Source organism: Neofelis nebulosa, chromosome 5 (assembly GCF_028018385.1).
Source record: "Neofelis nebulosa isolate mNeoNeb1 chromosome 5, mNeoNeb1.pri, whole genome shotgun sequence".
In the NCBI taxonomy this organism is placed as follows: domain Eukaryota; kingdom Metazoa; phylum Chordata; class Mammalia; order Carnivora; family Felidae; genus Neofelis; species Neofelis nebulosa.
The window spans coordinates 130,482,378-130,500,049 of record NC_080786.1 but is presented as its reverse complement, the minus strand read 5'-3'; the positions used below and the strand labels follow the sequence as shown (position 1 = coordinate 130,500,049).

At 36.9% G+C, this 17,672-nt stretch overlaps 1 protein-coding gene across 7 annotated transcripts in view; it reads right to left on the bottom strand.

Moving 5' to 3' along the window:
- Positions 1 to 17,672, bottom strand: part of LOC131512701 (multidrug resistance-associated protein 1-like) — an 88,260-nt gene that overhangs the window by 12,106 nt on the left and 58,482 nt on the right. For all 7 annotated transcript variants that reach the window (XM_058731746.1, XM_058731753.1, XM_058731747.1 and 4 more), the window contains 5 exons: positions 13,725 to 13,785; positions 13,049 to 13,268; positions 5,836 to 5,990; positions 3,684 to 3,839; positions 473 to 672 (listed from right to left, as the gene is read on the bottom strand). In XM_058731746.1, coding sequence (XP_058587729.1) covers positions 473 to 672; positions 3,684 to 3,839; positions 5,836 to 5,990; positions 13,049 to 13,268; positions 13,725 to 13,785 — 792 coding nt within the window. The remainder of the gene's footprint in view (positions 1 to 472; positions 673 to 3,683; positions 3,840 to 5,835; positions 5,991 to 13,048; positions 13,269 to 13,724; positions 13,786 to 17,672) is intronic.

Here is a 17,672-nt window from a genome sequence, read left to right as displayed (position 1 = left end):
ATTAGAAAATCAATCACCTTTCCGATTACATATCCTTTTTTCTATGGTAACATTAGTCTCCAAAAGTTATATGTGCCCCGCTATTATTTAATATTTCAATTTCCTCTTTATGTAAAATGATGATCTCAAATTTAAACTATTATAAAGTATTGCTTGCAAATAGAACATATTCTACAAATATAGAATATAACAGAGTCATATCTCTAGAAATTCCAATAGCATCCTATATGACCTTCAAGAAACTTGGGACCTTATTTTCATGTAAAGTAGTGTGTACTTTTATATGAATATGAACAGATACATTTTAACTTAAATGTCCATTAAATATTAGAAACAGTTAAGGCTTTCTTCTTTTTCTTTTTTTAATAATTTCATGAAATGCCGTTGCAAAACATTCCTTCTGTTTAGAAGTCAGGGCACAAGACATCTTAAAAGAGACTGGTCTTGAGGTAGGTATATTGCTCTCACTTACCTGTTTGAAATTACATTATTGTAGAAACAGACCAAGTTCTCATTCACCACCTCTTTGTTTTGCTGGATAAACCTCTGTTCGTGTCCAAATGCCCGGATAGTGGACACCCCTGATAAAGTCTCACTAAAGTGGGAAATGATAGGAGAGCGAGAAGCTCCTGCCAATCGTCGAATCTGCCGAGAGCTTGCTACGTAGTATCTCTAACCGGAAAACAGAAAAAGGCAGTTGGAAAGATGGAGCAGAAATTGCTTCCATAGTTTGAAAATGACAAGACCCCAAAAAGTGAAGTTCAAGTTCAGTCTCCAGTACCTGTGAGTGTGGCTTTATTTGGGAATGGAATCTTTGCAGATGTCATTAAGGATCTCCGGATGAGATCATCCTGGATTTAGGGTGGGCCCTAAGCCCAACTCTGAATGTCCTCATAAGAGACAGAAAAGGAGAAGACAAAGCCACAGGGAGGAAGCCATGTGAGGATGAGACTGGAGAAATGTGTGCATAAACCAGGGAAAATGCCAAGCATTGCGAACAGCCACCAGAACCAGGAGAGAAGCATGAAACCATTCTCCCTCAAAGGCTCCGGAAGGAACCAACCCTACGTACACCTTGATTTTGGACTGTTGGCCTCCAGAACTGTGAAAGAATAAATTTTTTTTGTTGTTTTAAGCTACCAAATTTGTTACAGGAGCTCTAAGAAATGAATACACCCTTGGCACAGTAAAAAACCCAGATTCTGGACAGCACAACTAGAACAGAGGTGGGCAAGGTTCCACTTTGGTAATCTTTTCAAACAACCATTACTGAGTACCTGCTGTGGAAAAAGCTCTATGTCACATGTTGGAAATGTGACCAGGGAGTGAACCCATTAAGTGAAGGAAGTTAGTCAAGTATACAAACAATACTATTTTTTTTCCTAAATATAATTATGAAAAAAATATTCATTTTTCTGGTCTACAAGCACTTCCCTCCAGTGCAGCCACAAGTATAATTGGCTACTTCCCCTCCAACTTGGTTGAGAATAATTGGGATGGGCAGAGACTGGAGGGCTGGAGGGAGCATGTCCTAGTTAACTGGACCATCATTCACCAGCCCCAGGTAATCACAACACACCAGAAATGAAAATCAAGAATTACCACATTTTGCAATGTTTTCAAGAAAAATCTTTGGGCTTGGAGTTTTATGTAAAATCACTGATTTTAAAATGTCTTCATTTTAGTAAAAAACACTGAGCAGGCCGGACAAAAACATATCGGAAACTCCATATGGCCTGTCAACTTGCAGTCTACCAGCTCTGCTCTGTGTTAAGTGCCCTGGAGAACACAGAGGAAGGATTATGGCATTCTGGGATTGCAAGGGGACTTAAGAGATTGTCATAAAGAAATTTTCAGGAAATTTCAACGAATTGCAAAAGCACTGGAGTTCTTCCACGAATCTATCTAGAGTATTTAGTTTAAGAACTATTGATCTAGATCAATGCTTCTCATACTTTAATAAAAATCACCTGGAAGGCTTGTTAAAACACAGACTGTGGGCCTCACCATGATAGATTCTTTATTTCCTCCCAGTTTTATTAGAATGTGATTACCAAATAAAAATTATATACATATACATTAAGATGTGATTTTTTTAAAAAAGAGGTACAACCAAAGATTCTGATTCAATAGGTCTGGGGTATCTCCCATAGGTCTAGGGACCATACTTTGAGTAGCACTGATATAAAACAAAACTCCTGTTTTATAGGGGGGATCAATGAAGCCTAGAAAGGGAAGTGATGTGCCAAACATAAAAGTCAGGAAAGTAATTAGAATTTGAGGCTCTTGAATTCATATTCAGGGCTCACTCCATACAGTGTCCCCTAACAAGAAATGGTTTCTAGATCATTTCCACTCCTGGTCACCCTGTTATAGTTTACCAACCACAAGACTATCACATAAATTTTCTTTTGTCATATGAGCGTTGTTTTTTTTTTTTAAGCAGGTACAATCGTACCATCAGTACCATCCTTCATGGTCTAGATTTGTTTCTTTTAGCCCTAAGATGTAGTTGTCTTCCCTAGAAGACTTACAATCTCATTGAAGAGATAATTTGTGGTCTAAAAATAGCCTATAATACTAGTAGTATAATAAATCAATAATACCTGAATGAGTCTCATCTCTTTGCACTATTTTGGTAAAGAATGCTTCATTCACACAGAAAATGAAATATGACCTAGGCCATGAAAGGTAAGTAACATCCAGTCAGGCAGAGAAAATAGGGAAAACATAGAAAGTAGGAGGAATAATAATCACAAAGGTGTAGAAATAAGAAAATTATTAACATTCTGGTTTGGGCAGATTAAACTCCAATGCGAATTTTAAAACTTGGGTTTTGGGAAAGCACTGAACTACAAGAACTGCATCCTTTCATGTAAACAGCCTCAAAATACTTTCGTATTTAAATTAAATATGTGTTAAGACATCTCATTAAAAAATAAATTTCATTTTACACTGTAGTCTCACAGTGACATAATTTTGGAATGGGGTTGACCACATTTTAATTGGAATATAAAGATATATATCATGTCATGAGAGATCTGTTTAGTTCTTCTAGGAGTACTTTGCCGATATCAGGGATAACAGGACAAAAAGGCAGCATCTGTTTCTCTCTTGGATTTACAGACAAATTAACTTTCTGCTAAAATGCAAATACCATATAGATTTTGTGGTGACCATAAAAATGCACAACTCAGTTCTCCAGCTGCAGGGAGAACAGCTGACTGTCAGTCCAGCTGCTGCCCTGGCATCTACCACTCTATTAAGCATGGAGGCCATGTTACCCACAGGTTGTTTCCAGGCAATGAGTGGGGATGGCAGGGGTGCTAGAGCAGGCCCATCTTGGGGACACTTGGAATACTCCAATGGGTGACATTGGTTGTAGATTCTCCATCCATTTGATGAATCTTTCATGGAACTGTCCTGTAATCCAAGATTTTCCCTACCCAATCCTCTTTTCTCCCTCACAGGAATCAGACATGCATTGCTGTCTGAGGGCTCACCCCTTGGCTCCCTCTCCTCTATCTTTTGCAGGCATTCTCTAGTCATACTCTACTATATGGAATCCTTTCTTGGAATCTACTTTTTGGAGAACTTGAACTAACAGGCAATTGAAGTGGGCTTGAACCTATAATTGACTGTGAACTTCTGTTATTAATACACATAAAAGTCCATGTACTTACCTGTATAGTGAAATAGAGGAAAACCAAGGGAATAACCCCCAGAATGAAGAGTGGTAAAGCTCCTACGATGACCAAAACTGTTCCAATAACATCCAATGTACAATTCACCCAGGTCCGTAAGTAGTAATGGAAACGCATATCAATTATAAACATGTCCTAAAAAATTGATATCAGGTCACTATATTTTTAACTTTTCATGGTTTAGAATGAGAAGAAGAAATATATCATTCAATGTAAAAATTTTAAAAATACCTGGATGTGACAATATGATGATTGAATACGTCTAACTACATGGTCTTTGCCCTCCACAATCTATCCCTACATATTTTCCCCCTGTAGTCAGTTGTAATAGTTAAGAGGGTATTTAGTAACAAAATGCCTATGATCAAGCAATGTGTATTTCCCAGTGACAAATACACAGCACTTAGTTTATATGACTGATGTCAGACTCTGCTTAAAAAGATTTTAAAAAAGAGTCCAAACCCCAGTAATTGGGTGTTCAGGAGCATTGGCCTAGCACTAGTCACTACTTAAAAAATGTAAAATACTCCTGGGCCATCCTTATCCATCAAGAACACATTCAGTGGCCTTCTTGGCTAGCTGGGTCCTGTCAACATCACAAAAGGCAGGAAAACAAAATAATTTTCATTTACAAAATTAGAAACTGAAAGATGGAAGTGGACAATGGGAATGAGAGAAGAACATAGCGGGGGTGCCTGGGTGGCTCAGTCAGTTAATTGTCCAACTTCGGCTCAGTTTCTTGAGTTTGAGCCCCACATTGGGCTCCCCACAACAGTGTGGAGCTTGCTAAGGATTGTCTCTCTCTCCCTTTCTCTCTCTTCTCTCTCTGCCCCTCCCCTCCTCTCTCTCTCTCTCTCTCTCTCTCTCAAAATAAACTTTTAAAAGAGAGAGAGAGAGAGAGAGAGAGAGAGAGAGAGAGAGAGAGAGAACATAGGAAGGTCATGCATCAATTCACATATAAGTTAATCAAATTTATGTTGTCAAATCTATGGTATAAGGTATGACCTATGAAATCCCAGGGAATAGGAAGACATCCAACCTTAAGGGATCAACTAATCAGTTTGTAACAAAATTGACACAAAGAGTGGAGGTGGAATTTTATTAAATCTAAGTCTTGCTTTGGGATTTTCCTGATTATCTCATGAACCAAATAGGGTAAGAGCATCATATCCGTATGTAGTTTCCTGCCTGTCTTTAGAACACACCTTCCCAGGGCATCTGGGTGGCTCAGCTGGCTAAGTGACCAACTCTTGATTTTGGCTCAGGTCATGATCTCATTGTCCAGGGATTCAGCCCTGCATCAAGCTCTGCTTAGCACGGAGCCTGCTTAGGATTCTCTCTCTCTCACCCTCTCTGCCTTTCCCCTGCTCATGCTCTCTCTCTCTCTGAAAATAAATAAATAAACATTAAAAAAAATAGTAAATATAATGGGGAAAATCCTGGAGGTAAGCAGAGACACTCTGGGAAGCTATACCCCTTCCCACATTCACCATAAGTGAGTTGACAGTTTTCTTAAAAGCAGAATGCTTAAAATACAAATGTCTCCAAAAAGACTTAAATTTTCTTTACCTTCTCAGCTTAAATTAGTGATTCTCAAGCTAAATATATACAAGAATTGGAGTTGTAGACACCAGAGCACATATACTTTTTGGATTCTTCCAGCAATTTTCAAGGGTTATTTTGATTATGTCTGTAAGATGTGATGCTGCTATACATCAATTATAAATATCCCAAGAATTAGAAATAAAATACCAAGAAAATCTATACTAAACATAATCCCATCTTTTCAGGGTGATTTTTTTTTTTTTTTGCAAATGCTATTGCAAAGGGGTGCCTGGGTGGCTCAGTTGCCTAAGCGTCCAACTGCACTCAGGTCATAATCTCGCGGTTCATGGGTTTAGGCCCCATGTCAGCATGTCAGGCTCTGTGCTGACAGTTCAGAGCCTGGAGCCTGCTTCAGATTCTGTGTCTCCCTCTCTCTCTGACCCTCCCCCACTCATGGTCCGTCTCTCTCTGTCTCAAAAATAAACACTAAAAAAATTTTTTTAAATTTAAAAAATGCTATTGCAAGGTATTAAATATGGATCATCATTTTTAAGCATGCTATTCAATAAGGTACAGCTTTACTAACCTTGGTGAACCGATTGATTATCTGGCCTATAGGACTGGTTTCAAAAAACTGGAGCGGGAGGTGTAGCACATTATCCAATAGCTGAGCATACAATGTTCGAGAGGCAGCCAGGGACCCTCGAGTGAGTATATAGGCTCCAGAGCAGACAAAGAGACCTAAAAACAAATTGTTATCAAGGGCATGTTAACCTTTTTAAGGAATTTTATATTTTAATTCTCAAAGTGTTGTTTATCATAGTATTTTTTAAATGGAAAACTCAAAGCGCAAACTTAACGTGCGACTGTGGATCAAACTAAGTATAGATGTAAATGGTGCATTATAATAAATACAGACACTCTGATGGGTTGCAATCCTATCAAAGAAGAACTCTCCTTATTCATGGGCATAGATTCTGGAGTAATGAACAAAATATAGCAGATCAACCAGGTTCGCAGAATTCTAGCAACCTATTCGTGATGTCCCATGGGACAATATGGTAGTCACTGGTGTTGCTAGCCAAATAATTTCAGTTCTCCTAGCTTCTAGTCCATGGTAGAGTTGTCCTTTCTGGCCTCCTTGTGATGTAGGGGACCATATCAAGGGTTCTGAAGAACAAGTTGAGGGAGAAACAACACATAATACCAGGTTAAAGCATTTAATTGCTGGTACCAGAACTGCTCACGTTTATTCCTCGTACAGTGCCTGCTAACATTTATAATGGTGGTTGGATTGCTTCTTCAACTTGGGTCACAAGAACAAGTGTAGTCCTTTACTTGACCCACAATGAACACACTTTTTTTTTTGGTCTGTTAAGCTACTGAGATTTGGTTGGTGGAAGAGTTGTTCTTGCCACAGCTGAAAAGGCAGACATATAAATAATAAGCATCTAGCTTTATCTATCGACTATTGTTACTTGCATTTGACAAAGCATGACAAGAAAAAGACAAGCTCATAGAAGGCTATCCATGTGGGAGAGGAAATGAAAGGACAAAGAATTCTCAAAATGGAGAACTTATAGGGCTAAAAGAAGTCATGCTTCGTTACAGTGATTGGTCAAGGATGGATATGTGATTCAAATCGTTTCAAGGAGTAAAATTTTATGAATTTCTATGAACTTCAAAGGAAGTTCTTTGAAAGAGAACATTTCCATCATCCTGTGAAGCCTGAGAATTAAACCAATGAGGACAACAAGTAGAGTTCGTAAAGAATAGTGGACACTTCATCTGCAGTGTGTATAATGACCTATGCCTAGACTTTTCAGTCTGGGGAGTCAATAAATTCCCATGTTACTTATGCTAGTTTGTTCTGAGTCATGGGGGATACAGGGTTGCTCCACTGCTCTCTAATACACAAAATTGCTAACAAAAGTGTGATGCCAGCATAATTCTTATATCCTTGGAAGTGTGTTTAAAACAAAACAAAAGAATGATAGTTAACCCTGATCATCTTAAATTATTTTAACTAATTCCTTTATATTTTAAATAATATATGCTGCTGTTAAGTGATTTATAACTTTATACATTTTCTTTTTTTTTCCTACCTCACTCCCCCATACTTCCTTCTTTCCCTTTCAAAAGCAGGTTGTTACCCTCTTTCCTCAAATAAATATCCAATGTTTATATTGCCACCAAACATACATTATGTATGAAGTTAACGAAATTTATTATGGTTGTACCACTCTTTTTTCATATTCTTAGTTTTCTATGCAACAAGCACTAATTCATTCCCAAACACTTCAATTGTCAGCAAATCTTTTCCAAATATATTCAGACTCATCAGATATTCTATTTCCTTCATCTTATTTAGCCCTCTCCTGTTTTGCAGCATCATCTACTCTTTTGGAACCCTCTCACTTTCCACTCTAACCTGGAATGGTTGCAAGATCAGAACACTTGCATTCTTCAGTTTTGGGAAATGCTAAATAATTTGACCATTTTCACCTGCATTTATTGAAAGATGTATTATGTGAATGTTGAACTTCCTGGATTATTCCCTTAATTTTCTTAGTTATCATTTCGATTTATATTTTTTATGTTGTACTTCTGGGAAAATGTCTTCTAACATATCTTCTCACACTTGTATAATCTCTTTAAATTCTTTAAATGTTTCTAGTATTTTTTGTCTATGATTGAACTTTTTTCAGCACATTTTTGCACTGGCTTTGTGGATATAGTATTTTGAATCTCTGAAGATACTAATTTGACATTTTAAGCTTCTTTTTCAAATAGGATTGTTTCATTACTAAACTCCATTGCTTGATTTGTTAGCTGTTATTTATACTGTTGGTTTAATTAAAATGCAAAATCATCCATCATTATCAGCTTAAACATATTAAATAAACACATGGTTAATTAATAGAGGTACCTTATGGCTTCCTTCTGCTATTGCACACATTAATTTCCCCCAACATTTTTTCCCTCTGAATGGAAGAGATTGCTTCAAATTCCACAAAATTGGGTAGGTGTGACACAGAGAGTCTGGAATACTGGAATATAGACACGTAGGCTGGAGCTTCTCCAAAAGCCATTTAAGGATTTCTTCTATGTATGTCACACACACTAGAAACCCTCATTTCCTCTTTATATATCAACTTTCTAGTTTTCATTGTATTACTACAATGAAATTACTACAATGACAGTTGCTGTGCACATTGGTGATGGTGGTGGGTGTTGTAGGAGAGGCTAATGGGAGGAGAACAATGGTCTACTGAATTATTTTGATTATTTCCATGCAATTCAATCCTATTCTCTACCCATGACCATGAGTTTAGTGTTTATCCACTGCTCAAAGGAACAACTCTTTCTTCTGTTACAGCTTCTCCCATATCTACAGGTTCCTCTACCCTTGATTATCTATCAGTATAAAAACTGCTTGTGTAAAACTTTATCACTCTGAAATCTTCTGAAGTCTTTCCTTTTATATTTACTCACTGTCATTTCAGTGGTATTTTGTGAGGTAAGTAAAGTAGATGATCCACTTACTCATGTTAAACTAGAAACAGCAGTGTACTCTAAACAGTGCACTTTGGGGACGTCTGGCTGGCTCAGTCGGTTGAATGTCCGACTCTTGATTTCAGCTCTGATCATGATCCCAGGGTCATGAGATCAAGCCCCAGTTGAGCTCCATGCTGGGCATGGAGCCTGCTTGGGATTCTCTCTCTCTGTCTCTCTCTCTCTCTCTCATTCTCTCTCCCTCTGCCTCTTACCCTGTTTGCACATGAGCTCTCTCTCTCTCTCTCTCTCTCTCTCTCTCTCTCTCTCTTTCTCTCTCAAAATAAAAATAAATAAGAATTTAAATAAAAAAACACATTGCACTTTGAAAATAACGTGCCTATATTTTCACATTGGATTGGAAAAAGGTAAGGCATAAAACACAATAGATAAGAGATGTTCAGAGTGTCCTAGAGATTCTAAGGCAAATAGCTGGGACCCAGGGAAAAAAAGATGTTCAGAAATATTTCTTTTGTAGAAAATAAGGTAAGAGTTTTATTATTGTTATAAAATACAGATCTAACATTGTGCTTCGAACTCTAGCTTATTTTGAATGTTAACATTTATATAATTCATAAGAGGCCTGTGGTAATAACATATGACAATGCTGTTTATGCTTTAACCGCCCCTCTGCCCCCACCAGCTTTTTTATTTTGTGAGCTATCATGATGTCAGTGAATACAGCCTGCTCTTGATTGGACAAGATTCCATAAGATGCAGCTATAGTCTACTGACAAAAATTAGAAATTATGCATTTTCATTTCTTAGGCTCACCCTACTTATAGATAACTTATAATTGCATCTAATAACAAATCTTCAGAAAATTTTAATTTTTAATGCAAAAAATTAAAAATAAAGAAAAAACAGAGAAGATTCATATTTTAATGACTGAAGACCACTCTACACAAAACACCAATCAAGAAAAAATCTTTTGATTAAGCTGTGCATAATCTATTGCCTTCATTACAAAATATTTCCTGTGTCTATGGATAGTTAATTAAAAACAAGACAGTGTCTTCAACAAATAGTATTTGGAAAACTGGACAGCAACATGAAACTGTACCACTTCCTTACACCATACACAAAAATAAATTCAAAATGAATGAAAGACCTAAATGTGAGACAGGAAACCATCAAAATCCTAGAGCACACAGGTAGTAACCCTTTTGATATAAAATGTGGCAACTTCTTACTAGATGTCTCCTGAGGCAAGGGAAACAAAAGCAAAAATAAAACATTGGGACTATATCAAAATAAAAAAGCTTCTGCACTGTGAAGGAAACAATCAGCAAAATGAACAATTCCAACAACCTATGAAATTGGAGAAGATATCTGCAAATGACATATCTGAAAAAGGGTTAGTATACAAAATTTATAAAGAACTTATAAAATTCAACCCCCCAAAAGTGAAGAGTCCAATTAACAAATGCGTAGAAGACATGAACAGACATTTTTCCAAAGAAGACAGACAGATGACCAAGAGACACATGAAAAGATGTTCAACATCACTCATCATTAGGGGAATACAAATCAAACCACAATGAGATATCACCTCACACCTGTCAGAATGGCTAAAGTCAACAATACAAGAAACAACAGGTATTGGTGAGGATGTGGAGAAAAGGGAACCCCCTTGCACTGTTTGGAATGCAAACTGGTGCAGCCACTCTGGAAAGCAGTATGGAGGTTCCTCAAAAAGTTAAGAAGAAAACTGCCCTATGATCTAGCATTGCACTACTAGGTATTTATGCAAAGATTACAAAAATAGTAATTCAAAGGGATATATGCACCCTAATGTTTATAGCAGCATTATCTGCAATAGCCAAATTATGGAAAGAGCCCAAATGTTCATCTGCTGATGAGTGGATAAAAACATTGTGGTGTGTACATACATACACACACACACACACACACACACACACACACGCACAGAATATTACTCAGCCATTAAAAAAGATGAAATCTTGCCATCTGTAATGACATGGATGAAGCAAGTATGATGCTAAGGGAAATAAGTCAGTCAGAGAAAGAAAAATGCTATATAATTTCACTCATATGTGGACTTTAAGAAACAAAGCAGATGAATAAAGGGGAAAGAAAAAGAGAGGCAAATCAGGAAAAAGACTCTTAACTGTAGAGAACAAATTGAGGGTTACTGAAGGGGAGGGTGAGGGAGCATGTTAAATGGGTGATGGGCATTAAGGAGAGCACTTACTGTGATGAGCACTGGGTGTTATATGTAAGTGATGAATCACTAAACTCTACACCTGATACTAATATTAGACTGTATGTTAACTAACTGGAATTTAAATAAAAAATTTTTAAAAATTCTCATTTTACAAAAGTAAAATTGTGAGTACTAAACCTGCATACCTTGTCTAGTATAGGGAATGATATTTGCTCACTTAAAATATTCTTCAAAGTATACTGAATTTCCCTGAAAGCTGTAACATGAGCTCCTGGATCGATATGAGTTTAACTCTCATATGCACATGTGATAGACATAGATATAGAGATATTTGTATATATGGATCCTCTTTAGCTGCTTAGAATTCTAGACCGCTATATCCATTTTTTCCTCAATGAATTGTAAACTGCAAGCCAATAAACTTGACTCTCACTGATTCAAAGGCAAACATAGTGTAACTTTCATACTATAGCTAGTCCTTATATCTCATTTTAGTCATTAATATAACATCTCTTTCCCCAGTGAATTATGTTAGCAGAATGACAAAATAAACATAAATCTGTCTCACAGTATTTGCTTACTTTTTGATGAAGATACTTACAAGAAATACTCGGGCCACACAATAAAGATGGAAAAGGACGAAAGAGAAGCAAAGCCCTAGTTTCGTATTTTTTATTTTATCTTTATTTTATTTTCCCAAATGCATGTACCCCTCTTTGTCTTTTCCCTTATGAATATCCTTAGATAGCATGACTTCCATGCATCATTTTCTAATTTGAATTTGCTATCATTCTCCCTCAAGGTGCCTTACTTTCTTCTTATAAAACACACACACAAAATGTCTATACTTAAAAAAAATCTTCTCTTTATTTCCACTGTACTTTTGAATATCCTTCAATTTTCTCTTTCAAATCACCTAACTTCTTTGAAGGACAACATGTATCTACTCCTTAATCATCAATTATTCAACTACTTACAATCTGCATTCTTTTCCTACCTCTTTCTGGATTATGCATCTTTGACTATAATCACAGAATTTTTCTCAATTTTCTTTCTCCTTAACGTTTCCATAGCATTTCAGAACTATTAAGAAGTTTTTTGAAAGACTGTTTTTTTTCTTTCTGGATTTTGTTACATTATACTTTTCACTTGGAATGGAGCATATAATAGTATAGAGTTTTCCAAAATGTATTCTGTGGAAAACAAGTTGCTCAAGATGTTGATGGACAACACAAGAAAATAATTTTTCCCTATGGTCAAATGGATTTGAGAAACATTGATTTAAATATAATTAAATGGGTCAGTTTATTGAAGAATATCTCAAACTTTTTAGCAAAAGGAAAGAAAAAAGATTTCAGATGCACAGAAAAATACAGTTCTCAGTTTTGCAGACCTATTAGAGGACAGAATCCTATATTTGTGGAGCCTCTCTATTGTTTCATGTAAAACTCTTTTGGAAATGTTAATTTAGTGGTTAAGTTTGGGGAATCAGGTAGACATGAATTCAAATCCTGGCTCTGAAACTTTCTATCCGTAGGATTTCGTGCACAGTATTCATTCTGTATAGTGTTAAGTAACGGCCAACACTTATGCTCAGCAATTTTCTATAAGCTTTACACATATTATCTAAGTAGCATGCCCAAGTTTAAGGAGTCCCTTCATTAGAATGTATGTTAAATGAATTAATAAATTAGTTTAAACACATATAGTGAGTAGCCATGTAATCAAGACTTTTGAGTCCTGAATGACTTAGCAGATGAGTCTCAGTTTCCTCAGCGGTAAAATAGGGATAATAACACCTTTATAAATAATGTTTTGTCAAGACTAAATGAGACAAACACATTATTTAGTGTGGGCCATGTAGCTGACACACATAAGTTTTGGTTTACTTTCTCAAATACGGTGAATTAAAAACATACGCATTTAAATTATTCTAAAATATATGCAAATTATGGCACAGATTTTATGTGAAATAAAATGATGCCATATGCTTGCATTAGAATAGGACAGAAAGAGAAAAGAGAAGCAGCTGTTTTTTTGTTTTGTTTTTTTTTACCTTGCATTAATCCCAATAATCCATAGATATTAAGTTTATTGCTTCTTATTTGCTTCCATTCTGTGAACTCATTCATGTGTTTTGCTTCTTTTGCCCAGGCACTCAGCCATAGATTCTGCCCAATGCCTACCAAATTCTGCCCTACATAACTGGCCACACTCAGCCACACCCAGAGCCAGCCAAAGGCTTGGAGGTACTTCAGAATGATTGAGAACTTCACCTAAAAGCAAAGTTGATACAAAATTAGGTTACTGTACTTAAAAGTGAGACAAGGTAGATTTAAATCCTACTTGACATTTCTGGAGGCATGTGATCTTAGTCAAGTTACTAACTTCTGTATCTCTCAGAGTACTCATCTCTAACTTGGAATAGTAATAGTAGCCACCTTATAAGTTATATCTAAAGTGCTGGCACAGTCCGGAGCACTTAAAAATAAATATTCAAATAATATTAGTTACTATCATTAGTAAACAAGAATATATATCGCTAAGTAGCATGTAATCCTAATTAAACAACACCATATATCCAATAGTTCCATTTAATGTATGTTCTTTGAATTATTATATAACAAACCTCCTCAAATTCAATGACAAATATATATTTATTAATAATGCAATATAATCATATATATTAATATATATTAATAACAAATAATAATATTCATTCTGGTGCTTACCCCACCAATAGGGATCTTTTCCTTTTTCATTGAGAATTGTTTTCCTTGATCCAATGAGGGCCTGATAAAGCAAGACAGTGTACATTTTGTAAGTTTTAGATTGACCAAGCATTTTTTTTAAATTATACATTCTCAACTGCTTTGCTGCATATTCCTCTGCCTTGATGATATAGCATTGTTCCTTTAATCTCTTCAAATGGAGAGTTCATTCTCTGATATCCCATATATTTTAAAGTTAGGAGAATAAGTCTGATTTTTTCCTTCTTCTACAGATAATTATCCTTCAAGTTTGAGCTAAATCCCTAGATTATTTAAGCTAATGCCACCTGTCTGTACCATAATCTATGTCTTCTCATCTACTTGCTTCCTGGCCTATCAAAAATGGCATCAGGCTCACCGTCCCACTTTGTTCTGCCACCATCCTGAGTGATGTCATAGCTTACAGAGACAGCTCATTAAACTCAATCTCTTTTCAACTTCAGAGCCATCATATATTTAGGGTCCTTCATCTGCATTCTACTTTGACCATCAGTTGTCAGGTCCTTAAGTCATGAATCTTATAACCTGGAACTAACACACCTTGGAAAACTCAACTCTAAACATTTCAATCTCTGGCCATAACCTTTTCTATTCCAAATTGTACATTAAATTATTCTCACTACATTTGGTTTTTATTCCATCTAGACTTCCAGATCCTGAATCCAACTTTCTACCATCCTTGCTCTCTAGGATGACTAATGATTCTGGCTTCCCCAGATATTCTTAGTTTTAGCATTAACTGTCCCACATTCCAGGAAACTCTCAGTCCCATGCAAACCTATTATTTCTCTCTATCCCCTTTGATATGCAGCCTGTAGTCCATGATTGCCATCTCATCCAAACGATGGCAATAATGTGAAGTCTCAGGCTTTGCTTTCTTTCCATTAAACCTTCATGTTAGAACTCACATGTCAGTGCTCATCACACTTGCTTCAAAAGATCATACAGCTGTATAAATTGGTTCCACCGTGAATTAACACCTTTCCTCCACCTGGGCTCTTAATAGTGCCTAGAAATTCTTCCATGACTCTCAGAAGGGGCCCCACATCTTACTTGATGGAGAAAGTAAGGGCAGACAGGAAAGTCAGTCACCAGATCTCTACACTTATCTGCATCTCTACACAGCCTTTTATAGTTCTCTCCTACAGCAAACAAAGGAAATTCTTTATTAATATCCAAGAATAGCCAGATGATCTGAATTCCATTCTGTTCCATTTACTCAAAACACTTTTATTTTTTAATGTTTATTTATTTTGAGAGAGACAGAGAGAGAAAGACAATGTGAGTGAGGAAAGGGCAGAGAGGGACGGAGGGAGAGGGAGAGAGGGAGAGGGAGAGAGGGAGAGAGAGGGAGAATGAGAATCCCAAGCAGGCTCTATAGTCAGCATGGAGCCTGACACAGGGCTCCATCTCATGAACAGTGAGATCACAACCTGAGCTGAAAGCAACATTTGGATGCTTAACCAACTGAGCCAGCCAGGTGCTATAAAACACATTTATTAATTATAGTGTTTCCACACTTTCTTATCAATGAGTCACTTGATGGTGCTTGTTAAAAATACAGATTATAAGATTTCCCCTCTAGAAACTTGCCTTTCAAATAAATGATCCAAGGGATTTTCATCTTAGGGCAAATCTAAGAAACCCAGAATTGTTCACAATCTTCTAATCTTCATTTTCTAATCTTCCCTTCTCCTGACTCCTTCCCATCAGTCTATAGAGAATAACATATTCTTATCTTTTTAAAATTATTTTAATGTTTACTTATTTTTGAGAGAGAGAGAGAGAGAGAGGCAGAGAGAGAAGGAGACACAGAATCCAAAGTAGGGTCCAGACTCTGAGCTGTCAGCACAAAGCCAGACGACCTGAGCCGAAGTCGGACACATAACTGAATGAACCACACAGGTATCTCACATTCTTCTTATCTTAAAACCAATACCATCACCACTAAAATGATTCTACTCTCAATGCCATATCCCTCTTCACTTACTATCCTACTTCATGACTTTTTTATAGCTAAATGTTTTTCTGCCAAGTCACCTTTCCTTTTTGAACTACCTGGCACCTGGCTGAAAGCGTTTCCATCAACAACATCTTAATGAAATAAGTAAAATACTTATTGTTGTATCCATGGAATATTTTAAAAATTATTTCACTTTAACTCTCTATGACATTCATCACCACTGACCACTCCCTTGTTTAAGGGACATTTCCTTTTACTTCCCTACCACCATGCATTTGTATTTTCTCACTCCTCTCTGCCCCACCTCCCATTTGTTTCTCTTTGGGTTTCTTTCTCTGTCTTCCATTTAATGTTCATTTTTCCTTAGGTTCAGATCTAGTCATTACAGTCTACCCTTGAACCACACAGGCTAGAAGTGCACAGGTACAGTTATATGTAGATTTTTTTCAATAAATATACATACAGTACTGTAAATGTATTCTCTTTTCTTTTTGATTTACTCAATATTTTTTTTTCTCTAGCTTATCTTATTGTAAGAATACAGTACATAATACACACAACATATCCAACTGTTGCTTTCAGCTCAGGTTGTGATCTCACTGTTCATGAGATGGAGTCCTGTGTCAGCCTCCATGCGGACTATAGAGCCTGCTTGGGATTCTCTCTCTCTCTCCCTCTCTCTCTCTCTCTCTCTCTCTCCCTCTCCCTCTCTCTCCCTCTCTCCCTCTCCCTCCGTCCCTCTCTGCCCTTTCCTCGCTCACATTGTCTTTCTCTCTCTGTCTCTCTCAAAATAAATAAACAAAAAATAAGTGTTTTGAGTAAATGGGACAGAATGGAATTCAGATCATCTGGCTATTCTTGGATATTAATAAAGAATTTCCTTTGTTTGTTGTAGGAGAGAACTATAAAAGGCTGTGTAGAGATGCAGATAAATGTAGAGATCTGGTGACTGACTTTCCTGTCTGCCCTTACTTTCCCCATCAAGTAAGATGTGGGGCCCCTTCTGAGAGTCATGGAAGAATTTCTAGGCACTATTAAGAGCCCAGGTGGAGGAAAGGTGTTAATTCACGGTGGAACCAATTTATACAGCTGTATGATCTTTTGAAGCAAGTGTGATGAGCACTGACATGTGAGTTCTAACATGAAGGTTTATGGAAAGAAAGCAAAGCCTGAGACTTCACATTATTGCCATTGTTTGGATGAGATGGTAATCATGGAGTACAGGCTGCATATCGAAGGGAATAGAGAGAAATAATAGGTTTGCCTGGGACTCAGTTAATACACACAAAATATGTGTTAATTGACTGTTTGCTATCAGCAAGGCTTCCCAGCAACAGTAGGTTATTAGTACTTAAGCTTTTGCAGAGTCAAAAGTTACACTCAGATTTTCAACGGCATGGGGAGTCGGTGCCCCCAACCCCTCACATTGTTCAAGGGCCAGCTGTATTGCCTTTGTATGTTCCACACTCTCCTGAGAAATCTCATTCACTCCCACAGTTTCAAAAACTTTCTTCCTTGTGGGTGACTCTCAGATTGATTGTTCTAGTCCATACTTCTTCCCTGAGCTCCAGATCTATACAGTAAAATGCTTATTCGACATCCAATTCATCTCATTGCTTGTTTATCTCTACACCACCCTAAATTGAATCAGTTATTTTCCTACCTTCTTTAAAGCTTTCCTTGGCTTTGTAAAGAGCTACAAATACTTCCTCTGTCTCAATCTTGGCACATTTCTAACCAATCACCAAGTGCGTGTCAATTCCTCTAGAACTGTATTATTGGAGAAACATTTGGAAAATGTCTAACAGCATGAAGAAAAGTAATGGCAAAGGAGGAGGGAAAACAGAGGAGGGAGAGAAGCAAGAGAAGGAACATTCATAATCCTATGCTCCAGAGACATTCGGTGCTGAAGTGCTTGTGAATATTACCAGTCTTTTCCCTACATG